The 12,226-nt window shown below is 41.5% G+C and overlaps 1 protein-coding gene across 1 annotated transcript; it reads left to right on the top strand.

Moving 5' to 3' along the window:
* The first annotated feature begins 74 nt into the window (after positions 1-74).
* LOC141680870 (uncharacterized) lies at positions 75-839 on the top strand. The gene has a single exon (XM_074486970.1). The coding sequence runs from the start codon at positions 75-77 to the stop codon at positions 837-839; it is 765 nt and encodes a 254-aa protein (XP_074343071.1).
* Positions 840-12,226: the final 11,387 nt, after the last annotated feature.

Raw genomic sequence — 12,226 nt, 5'->3', positions numbered from 1 at the left:
GGGGCATAGATATCATGGGCCCTTTCCCCCGAGCAAAAGGCGACCTCCACTACGTCCTGGTAGCCATTGATTAAATGACAAAGTGGGCAGAAGCTAAAGCCATGAGGACAATCAACCAACAGGATTGTATCAAGTTCATGGACGCGATCGTCATGAGGTTCGGGATCCCTGTAGTCCTCATCTCTGACAATGGCCCACAGTTCGTCGGGTCTGAATTTGAAGCATATCTAAAAGAGCTCGGAATCAAACACAAAAGAGCGTCGGTTGCACACTATCAGGGAAATGGACAGGTCGAAGTAACCAACAGGACCATACTTCGGGGTCTGGAAAAGAGACTAGAAGAAACCAAGAAAACTTGGCCTGACGAGCTCCCAAAAGTCTTGTGGTCCTACAGAACCACCCCCAGGGCGGGAATGAATGAGACCCCCTTCAAACTTGCATACGGTACCGAAGCCCGCATTTCAATCGAAACCGGGTCCCCTTCCCACAGGGTCGTCAATTTTGACGAGATCTCAAACATTGAAGGGCTTAGGACCAACCTGGAACTCCTAGATGAGATAAGAGATGAAGCAGTAAGAAAGATGGAAGGCTACAAAGAAAAGACAAGACTCTACTTTGGGGAGAAGGCCAGAATCAGAGAATATGAAGAAGGAGACCCGGTACTCCGACACACCGAGGCCTCGGACCCAACTAATCAGGGAAAGCTCCAGCCCAACTGGGAAGGCCCCTACAGGGTTAAAGAAGTACTCCGGCCAGGAACTTACAAGCTAAGCTACCTCGGGGGGACCGAAGTCCCAAGCACTTGGCACGGAGCTCGCCTAAGGAAATTCTACCAGTAAAGGTAGGTCACACATTCCGGCATCTCCTCCACTTTTAGGCTATAGCAGTCTGATGTAATTTTCAACATTTCCCCAGAATGTACTTTTGTTCTAATGATTTAAATGAAAAAACCGATTTGGAGCGCCCCATAGCCCAAAATCATTCTACTATCATTCGATCACTGTCGCTATAGTACTTAGAAAATTTTACTCAGTTAAAATTTTAAACAAAACCCCATCCCGGGGACCATTACACAACCCATGTGTACTTAAAAAATTTTACTCAGTTAAAATTTTAAACAAAACCCCATCTCGGGGACCATTACACAACCCATGTGTACTTAGAAAATTTTACTCAGTTAAAATTTTAAACAAAACCCCTTCCCGGGGACCATTACACAACCCATGTGTACTTAGAAAATTTTATTCAATTAAAATTTTAAACCCCTTCCCGGGGACCATTACACAACCCATGTGTACTTAGAAAATTTTACTCAGTTAAAATTTTAAACAAAACCCCATCTCGGGGACCATTACACAACCCATGTGTACTTAGAAAATTTTACTCAGTTAAAATTTTAAACAAAACCCCATCCCGGGGACCATTACACAACCCATGTGTACTTAGAAAATTTTACTCAGTTAAAATTTTAAACAAAACCCCTTCCCGGGGACCATTACACAACCCATGTGTACTTAGAAAATTTTATTCAATTAAAATTTTAAACTCCTTCCCGGGGACCATTACACAACCCATGTGTACTTAGAAAATTTTACTCAATTAAAATTTTAAACCCCTCCCCGGGGACCATTACACAACCCATGTGTACTTAGAAAAGTTTATTCAATTAAAATTTTAAACCCCTCCCCGGGGACCATTACACAACCCATGTATGCTTAGAAAATTTTATTCAGTTAAAATTTCAAACTCAACCCTCTCCCGGGGACTACAACGCGAATCACGTGTACTTAGAAAGATTTCGAGAAAAGGAAACAAAACCAAATACGAATGGGAAATATATTTACATACGTTCCCGAGGCAAACCAAGCCCCGGAGCAAATCCAAATAAAGTCTTACGAAAACAAGTTAAGAGAAATCTAAAAGCCACAAGGGCCAAGTCGGAAGCAAATTACGAAAATAAAATTACAAGGCACTAAGCCTGGGTCTTCATTCTTCAATCTTCGGGAGGAGGAGGGGTCTTCTCGCGGCCATCTTCGGGAGGCGGAGGCGGCTGAGTCCCGGAAGTGCCTGCCTCAGTTGCTCGGGCTTCCTCACGGCGGAGCTCTTCAGCAAGATATAGCTCTATGAATTCATCCATGTCGCCGCCCGGATTCTCAGCAAGATAGGCAGAAGCAACGTCCCAGCAGATATTGACCTTCTCAAAGATCTTGTTGTTAAACTCCTCGTAGTAAGCAAGAGTACCCCGGAAAGACTCCAACACTTCCTCTACCGGGGGCCTAGCAGCAAGCTCCTTCTTCAGGTTCTCCACCTCCGCCCGGAGGGATCCCACCAACTGCTCCGCAGCCTCCCGAGACTTCACCGCCTCAGCCACAGCTTGTTTATGCTCCCAAGATTCTTTCTCCTTCACCTCCCGATACTTGGTGAAATTCTCATTCTCCTTACTTAGCTTTTTCAGCGTAGCCTTGGTCTTGGTCTCCCTTATGCGGAAGTTGTGGAGAATGGTGGAGCAGCCGCTGATCCGAGCATTCGCCTGAAAACAAAACGGCTAAGTACTAACACAAGGATAGAAAAGAGAAATGTTAAGGGAACGACCTTACCTCCGAAACATCCCGGACGAGATGATCGAGGAAGGTATCCAGATCCTCCGTGGCGTAGCAGTCAAAGTCAGCCGGGGTAGCATAGTTATCAAACATTTCACTCCAGCGATCATCCAGGGTTATCCGAGCAAGGAGGTTCTTCAGCGCATCCTCCTCCACCAACTTTTGGCTCTCTTCTTCTGAAGGACACGATCCCGAAACCCTCCTACGCTGTGGGGTTCTGGACCCACCAGCAGCCTCCATCACAACCTTCCTCTTCCGCTGATTCAGAGATCCGACCTCCACCTCCTCCAGCTCAACCACATCAACCTCCTCAGGCTCCGGGACAGCAGGTGGGGTAATCACGGGAGCACTCTGCCTCACACTGTTACCTGAAGAACCAGCATCTCGGGTCTGCGAACCGCTACCCGCACCAGCTACCCTCTTCCCCGAGTCCAACTGCACGGCGCCACCAATCTTCTTGAACCTCCCAGCCAAATCCTTAAATTGCTGCGACATAGCGTAATGGAAGGGGTTCAGGAGGGGAAGACCTGCACAAGGAACAACAATCATTAAAATGAACAGGGCAAAGATATACAACAGGAAAAACACAAGGAAAAAGCTACTAAGGCAAAACACTTACAGCCAACATTATACAATGTTTGATTATCTAAAAAGGTGTCCCGGGTCCACTAGGCACCAAGAGCAACCACAAAGTCGTACATCTTCGTCAAGGCATCTCCACCAAGCCTCTCGGATGGGAACCTGCTATTTTTTAAAGTAGTTTTGTACAAAGGCATAAACTCCAGGTCCCACCCCCGGACGAAGATGAACTCCTGGTGCCAGCCCCGGAGCGAGTTTAACATAAAGACCATAGCCTTTTTGGCATCAAAAGGGAGCCCACAACCATCTATATTGAAGGTACACTCAAAAAGAGGAGGCAAGGTGGACTTTTTGATTTTAAAAAGATAGTGAAAAAGCTTAAACGTCGGAAGATACTTCTTCACATGGCAACAGGCCAGGAACCAGGAAACCCACTTAATAGAGTTCGGAGCTAGCTGGGTGAAGGGTATCCCGTAGACGTCACGGCACAGGGACTTGGTAAACTGATGGAGATTGGGTCTCATGCTACGAAGATGCTCTAAGGGAATCCCTACCCAACCACCAACAGGACGGTGATAAACTCTCTCGTGAGGCTCGGGCCACCTCCACTCCATATCATCCCCGAAGTGAAATACGGCCTTCACCACATCATCTACCTGCTCAAAGGTGTACTTGGAGAGGTCGGGATGACGGGGAGCAGGAACATATCTCGTTCCGGGGGCATTATAAAAAAGTTGATCCATACGGGCCCCATCATAAGGTTCTAAGCCCCCAGGCCTATAAGCAGTGGTAAGGTCCCTAAAGTAATAATCATGGGGAGGGCTGTTCTCACGAGTCCGAACGAAGTAATGGTTAATGTCTATCCAAGACCCATCCCTCCTACCCAAGGTCTGCCCGGGGTTTAATAGAAAGGTAGGCAGCTCCTCAACTATGGCTTGGCGACGGGGAGGCATATTTTCTAGTTCCGGTGAAGAGTCACTAGAAGAATATTCGGGAAATCCAAAGTGGGGACGGTCGGGTCTATGCTTCAGGTTAGCTAATTGTTTCTTCCTACCCCTCCTAACCATATAACCCCGGAGTCTATGCCATTTCAGGAAGGAAAAGAAAAGAAAGAAACACAAAGGCTACTCAGAAACAGTTAACTTCAAAATCAATATACCAAATCATATCAAACAAACCTATACATACATATACAAGCCTATATCGCATGTTATGAACAGTCACGAAAGTAAAAATCAAGCCCAGTTTTACACAGATTAAAACCGTCATTTGCACACATATGCATACCAAAACACAAACCCAGATTCTCTACAAATATTGACTTTTTTTTCGCAAAATAAAAACTATAAATCTAAACAGCAAACAACCTATTTTGATTCGCCAAAACTCGACACAACAGAGATAAACAAATCCAAATACTCGAGTATACATGCATTCCAAAAAACCTAACTACAGGTACTCACTAAGCAATCACGAAGAAACAAGAAGAAGTATGATGGTAAGTTCAAGAACTTACAAGAAAGTAGGAGAATAAATCGGCTTCAAAAAGCGAAGAGACTCCTAAATTCGACTTAGAAAAAAAATGGCTGAAAGATGTATTCGTAGTTGCGTAAAGGAAAAAGAAATGAGAAAGAGAGGGTATATATAGGCACAGGAGGAGTTTTAACCCCCTCAACTGCCCCGCAATCCGGTCCGTTGATCGAGAACACGTGGCGCAATCTTGAGCATCCAGAAAATAACCGCTGCAGTTAATGATTACACAGCCGTAATTATTTAACTAGCGCGACTTTTGAGGCAAAAAGGGGGGAAAAACTGCAACGTTTCGTGCATACACATATACTTACACATATATTTGTACAAGAAGCTCAACCGCCACCTGACACTCCGGGAAAAGCGCTAAAACATTAACCACCTGTCACATCTGCACCAAGGCCTACCCAAACACAACCCCGGGGACTTGTACCCAACAACACCCCGGGGTTAGGGGCCACAAATCAAAGGAAAAATGACAAAAAATTTCCAAGTGCCAAGAACCAAAAGGCCTACCCAAACACAACCCCGGGGACTTGTACCCAACAACACCCCGGGTTAGGGGCCACAAATCAAAGGAAAAATGACAAAATTTTTCCAAGTGCCAAGAACCAAAAGGCCTACCCAAACACAACCCCGGGGACTTGTACCCAACAACACCCCGGGGTTAGGGGCCACAAATCAAAGGAAAAATGACAAAAATTTTCCAAGTGCCAAGAACCAAATGGCCTACCCAAACACAACCCCGGGGACTTGTACCCAACAACACCCCGGGGTTAGGGGCCACAAGTCAAAAGAAAAATGATAATTTTTTCCAAGTTTCAAGAATTAAAAGGCCTACCCAAGTACAACCCCGGGGACTTGTACCCAACAACACCTCGGGGCTAGGGGCTACAAGTCAAAAGAAAAATTGAAAAAAAAAATTCCAAGTACCAAGAATTAAAAGGCCTACCTAAACACAACCCCGGGGACTTGTACCCAGCAACACCCCGGGGTCATGAGACAAGTCAAAGAAGTGAACTTTTTCCTACTCCCCCATCCGGGAAAACCCGCATAAGGGAGTGGGAGGCAAATGATGAGCCAGAAATAATCAGGCCCAGATAGAAGAACATGGGCCCAAAAGAGATGCCATCCCAGGCCCAAGCCGAAGTGGTTCCCGGTGCCACGTGGCACAGGGCAAAAGAGTCAACTGTCTCATGTTACCCAAAATGGAACAATTGCATCCTAGCCATTCATGGGTAATCATCCCAAGACAGCTCTGATGGAGAAAGGACACCTGACCACACAACTCATCTGGACCGTCCAACCTGTCACCAACCAAGAATGATCAAAGGCCAGGATGAAGAGGTACAAACCCCAAAAACCCTAAATCTTGAGACCTATAAAAGGCCCCAAAAAGAGGGTTTTAGGGGTTAAAACATTTGACTTCTATACACACATACACACACCCTCACATATTTTTGAATAGCTCCTTCTTCCCTCTTCTTCTTCTTTTTCTTCAAGAAAGCCCATTTCTTATTCTCATACCGGAATTGTCGCGGGATACAACCCCCCCTCCGGTTCTGTTTTGCAGAGACCCCTACCTAGCAGGTTAACCGCACCCAAACCGCTGCGGAGGCCGGGTCTCGGCACGTGAGAGAAAGGAGAAGACCTGAGAAGAAACCGAGTTATCACTCATCACTCTCATCATTCTCATTCTCGTTCTCATTAACATCACACCCTTCTTATAAATGCTTTAAATTACCAAATCTATGCAACAAATCTCTTGTGCTTCTACTATCAAAAGCTGAATTAACCTTTCCTATTTTACCACATTTCTTACTCTCTAAATAATCTCCCATTACAAAAACACTCCAAACTCATAAATCTCTCCCAAATCTCTCTCTAAATCATCACTTCAACAAAATTTAACACCATCCTGATCCAAATCCAACATACCAATGTCATAAAATCAACTAAAAAATCTTTACATAAACAAAAACAAGCAAAAAATTTTAACCCACATTTCAAGAAAATCAAGAAAAGGCCAAGAAAATATTAAGACACAAGTTGAAACTAAACTAAACTAGTTATGTTTGAGTTGAGTGGAGTTGAGTTTGAGTTAGTTTTCTGACATAAAATATCATGTTATGTACTCCTTTTTTTTAATATATGATGTTTGACTTTTTGGCACACATATTTAGAAGGTTTGACCATATAATTAAAATAAATTTTAATTTTATTTTTTGAATAAAAATTTTGATCTCATATTTTTATTTAAAAAAAATTCTTAAAAATAATAATTCTAGTTATGTAGTCAACCTTACTAAATATGTCGTATATTAAAAAATAGAGGGAGGATGTATGTAAGTTGTGTTTGTGTATATGTGTGTATACATGTGTGTCGTGAAATGAAAGGATAGATACAGAGTTGTTTGCGAGACAGACAGGTTGTGTGTAATGAAGACGCGTGGCAAATGCACAGACAACGATGAACAACAAAATGGACACATATCAAGTACTACTACATTTAACCTCCCAGACCCTCCAAGTGTCAAGTTCTTATTGGGTTAGGTGAAGACATGTTACTTTGTTACAAATGTTTTTAATCTATGGGATTAGCCAATAAATATAAACAGTTGTTGGTAGTCGAATTTTTAATTATTATTTTATCCTAATTGGTTTTCTAATCTTTTTTATTCATACAAGTTTGAAAAATGTCAGATTTAGAAAATATATTCGAAAATTATAAATTAAGCGTAATTTGAGTTTGTTAATAATTCAACGGGTCAAAGTTGAACTATTCGGGATAACTCAGGGTCTTTTAGTTCATTTTAATTTTTTCTAATAATAAAATTGTATGTTATTAGAAAAGTAAGAATGTTTTTGAATGTAATTATTTGAGTACATAATATATTTCAAATATATACTTATAATTATCCGGTTAAACTATATAACCAAAAAAAGTGCCAAATGCATTTGCATTAGATTTTTTCCGTATATAATTTAAATTAGGAAAATCTTTGTAAAATTAAGTGAATACAAAGTTTTTTTTAAAAAAACTCATACTTGCATTACTTAAAACCCATCAAGGGCAAGACTACATAGAATGAAATCAGGAGCGATAGAGTACCACTCCTTCAGACCTGACAAAGAATAAGTAGCCTGAGCTAATGCATGAGCTACGCTATTCGCAGATCGGTGAACAAACACAATTAACACTTCAACAAAGTGTTTCAATAACTCTCGACAATCTTTCACAATTGTATCAAAAAAAGATCTTCCTTGACGTCCATTAACTGTATCAACTAAGAGTTTGGCATCTGACTCAAAAATACATTTGGTTGCCCGCCATTCTTTAACCCATAATAACGTTTCCTTCAAGCTCAAAGCTTCGGCTTCTCTTGCATATGTCCTTCCCTGGATTAGATTCACCCTTGCTCGAAGAAAGTTCCCATACTCATCTCGAGCTACACAAGATACACCAATCTGACTTGTGCCTTCTCGACATGCACCATCCACGTTGATCTTGATCCACCCAGTTGGAGGTTTGCACCATTGTTTACTACTTTGTTGGCTTCTCACCCAATTCTGTTTTTCTTTGTTGGACACCTTATCCCAATCCGCTAACATATTCAGTGCCATTGCCTTAGTACCAAACACTGATGTATTAGTCTTCGACCACACCCACGTGTTCCTTCTATTTCACAAGCACCAACATAATAATGCTATTAATCTGCACTGCTACTCATCACTTAACTCAAAAGCCTGCATTAGAGTAGTCATAATAGTATCAGTACTACCTGTCACTACTATATCCTCCAAACCCAGTGTTGACCAAATCTCCCTCGCAAAAGAACATTCAAAAAGCACATGAATATCTGTTTCCACTTGATCACGTCACCAAGTGCATTCAGCTGTAATGTTAACCCATTTGTTTCGTAGTGCAGCAGATGTAGGTAACACGTCACGCGAAGCATGCCATAACAAATTCAAAACTTTCTGTGGAAGTTTCATACTCCAAATTTTTCGCCAAAAACTTCGATTAAGACATTATGCTTACCCTCGAAGGTTTATGTAACCACTCCTCACTGAAAAATCTCCTGTATCATCTAATATCCAGTACCAAGAATCACCTTTATTTCGACATGGAATTGGTCTTTGTTGGATAAGTTTTCTATCACGCTCATTGCAGATATCCTGCAGAATTTCCATATCCCATTCTGTTCCAGCAGTATTCATAAGGCCTTTAACTTTTATATGTTGTAACTCCTCATACTTCTCTGTAGTAAGGTAGCCATTTTGAATACATAGCAGCCATGGTATATTCTAGATTTCAGTGTCTTCCCCATTTCGAATTCTTCGACGACAACCATATTTCATAATTTATTGTGTCTCAAATATACTCCTCCAAACATAGCTCGGGTTATTTCCCAATTTGGCATTGAAAAGGTTCAAATCAGGGTAGTAACGTGCATGCATAATCTTAGTTATAAGTGGATTACAGTTGTTGACCAACCGCCATGCCTGTTCTGTCAACATGGAGATATTAAAATCTCTCAAACGCTTAAAGCCCGGTCCACCATCTTCTTTAACCGTGCACAACTTCTCCCATGAAATCCATTTTATACCATTATTAGCACGACCATTCTCCCACTAAAAAGCATTCTTACGTCTTTCAATTTTCTCACAAACGTCGTTTGGGATTAACAATAAGTTCATCCAAAAGTTGGGAATAGTTTGAACTGCAGTATTTATCAAAGTAATTTTACCTGCCTTTGATATTGAACTATTTCGCCATCCTTGGAGCTTCTGCTCTACTTTCTCCAGCAAGAATTCAAATTCAACAACGTTATTCCTTCATATGCACATTGGAATACCCAAATACCTCCCTGGAATATCTTTCTCCATCACATCTAATATCTGACAAACTTCCCTTTTATTCCCCGCAGATGTATTCAGTGAGAATATGACCAGAGACTTGTTGTAATTTACTACTTGTCCAGAAATGTTTTCATATCGATTTAAAATATTCTTCATGACTCGCGCCCCTTCTGGTGTTGCCCTAAAGAAAAGATAGCAATCATCCGCAAACAGCAGATGAGATATATTAGGAGCACCCCTCACCACACTACAACCATGTAAGATTCCCGCCTCTTCGTTCCTACGAATCATGGCACTTAATCCTTCTACACACATTATGTATATATACGGTGATATTGGATCACCTTGGCGCAATCAGCTTTGGGGAGTAACATGTCCAAATGTCTCACCATTATGAAGAAAAGAGTATGACGTTGATCGGATAAAATGCATTACTATGTTTATCCAAGTTTCGTGATACCCAAACCTTGTCATCATATTTTCAACGAAAATCCACTCAAATCTATCATAGGCTTTGGATATATCAATTTTCAAAGCAGCCAAACCATTTTTGCCTTGAGTTCGTCTCCTCATGTAGTGATTAACCTCATAAGCAATGAGCGCATTGTCAATAAGCGTCCTCCCCTCAATGAATGCGCTTTGTTTATCCGAGATTATAGACTTTAAACTCAATTTAAGCCTATTAGTCATGACTTTAGATAGTATTCTCACCTAGACATTGCACAACGAAATCGTCCTAAGATCCGCCATCGTTTGAGGTATCTTCACCTTAGGTATCAGACAAACTAAAACATGGTTAATTCCATTCGGAAGTACCCCTATAGCCATATTGTCTTGATAGAAACGAGTTACATCATTACCAACAATTGGCCAAAATGACTAAAAAACGCTGGGTTTAACCCATCCGGACCGGGTGATTTATCCGGATGCATCGAGAATACCGCTTCTTGAACCTCCTCAGTCGTAACATTACTGAGAAGCTCTACATTATCGGCTTCAGATACCCATTGAACAATATCTCTTTCAGATAATCTTCCATCCAAGGACATCGACTGGAATATGCTCGTAAAATAATCCTAAATAACTCCATGAATGTCCTCCGTTGTTTCTCTCCATTCACCATTAACATCTTTAATTCTCTGCACTACATTATGTTTCCTCCTCGATAAAGCATACTTATGAAAGAATTGTGTGTTTCTATCACCTTCTCGTAACCAGAAGTTTTTTGCTCGTTACTTCCAGTAGACTTCTTGTTTCTCCTGAAGATTTAGATAGTGCCACCTGACTTCATTGTACAACTGAATCCCCTGCCTGTCTCTTCTTGATCTAAACTTTCACAATTTCTTTTGATACTCCGTTAATTTCTGCTTGTACTCGTTACTAACTCCTCCTCCCTACTCTTGTAATCTGAGCCCGCAAAACTTGATTTTCCTCGTAATGTCTACGTCATCTGCCTCCTCCCACCCTGCTTTAACTATGTTCAAACACTCCTTTTCTCGTAAACAAGTATTCTCAAAATGAAATCTCCTCTTCTTATGTATATAAACCCGCTTATTTAACTGTAAAAATAATGGAAGATGGTCAGAAGTAGCCACCTTCATCACTCGGACCTCTGCTTCCGCAAACAAGTTACACCAATCCTCATTCGCCAACCCCCGATCCAGACGCTCTTGAATGTAATTATATTCACCCCGTGACTTCTCCCAAGTGAACTTTCCCCCCACAAATCCCAGGTCCTTCAAACCACAATCCATAATAGCTTCCGTAAATCCTTGCAACAAATTCATGGGATGCTTCTTTCCTCCCCTCTTCTCCTCGGAAAACATCAGATCATTAAAATCTCCCAAAATACACCATGGAAGAGTTGATTTTCCTGATAAGTCACGTAAAATATCCCATGATTCTCTTCGTCTCTAGCATTCCAGGCAACCATAAAAGCCAGTATACCTCCATCTACCAACCTGTTCATTATTAACTTCAAAATCTATAAAGTGATTACTTCCTCCCTTTATGATACATGCCCCTTCGTTCCGCCAAAGAAGAGCTAGACCTTTGCTACGACCTAAACTTCAACAACATAACAGTCTGCATAATTTAAGGTTTACATAACTCAACTACTTTATTTAGCTTAGCTAACGTCTCTGAAAGAAATATAATGTTGGGCTTTAATTGTTGGGTAATTTCTTTAGGAAAACGAATTGTACGTGGTTTACCCAACCCACGACAATTCCATGCTAGCAGACACATTGTCTTAGGCGGGCCTGAGAAACAGGTCCCGCCTCTATTCTGTTTTTTGGCCCAAACTTATTTTCCCCATCTATAACATCATCCAGCCCATTATCTACTTCAGTTTCCTTATCCACCCTTTTACGTTTTGTCTCCGTGACAATCGTAGTATTTTCAAAATTCAAACTACCTCTAATCAAATCTTCATTCATTAATTCCGAATTATTAGCTGGTATTAGTTACTTCTGATCACGCTGGATTAAACAGATTCTATCCCCATCCCTTACGATTTCGCTAATCTTGCCATCAATTTCCATGAATATTTCCTTATGTTGTTCACCACCGTGCACGGCTACAGAGTTCATCGACGCACTAGAATTTGCTTGCCAGGATTGTCCGGTTTCACCACCATTACGCAACCATTTCGC

Source organism: Apium graveolens, chromosome 8 (assembly GCF_009905375.1).
Source record: "Apium graveolens cultivar Ventura chromosome 8, ASM990537v1, whole genome shotgun sequence".
NCBI classification, from domain to species: domain Eukaryota; kingdom Viridiplantae; phylum Streptophyta; class Magnoliopsida; order Apiales; family Apiaceae; genus Apium; species Apium graveolens.
The sequence above is the reverse complement of the archived record's forward strand: the minus strand, read 5'-3'. Positions and strand labels throughout refer to the sequence as shown.

Bases quoted from the DNA above. Each gene is read 5' to 3' on its own strand.
- LOC141680870 (XM_074486970.1), top strand. From the start codon at position 75: ATGACAAAGTGGGCAGAAGCTAAAGCCATGAGGACAATCAACCAACAG.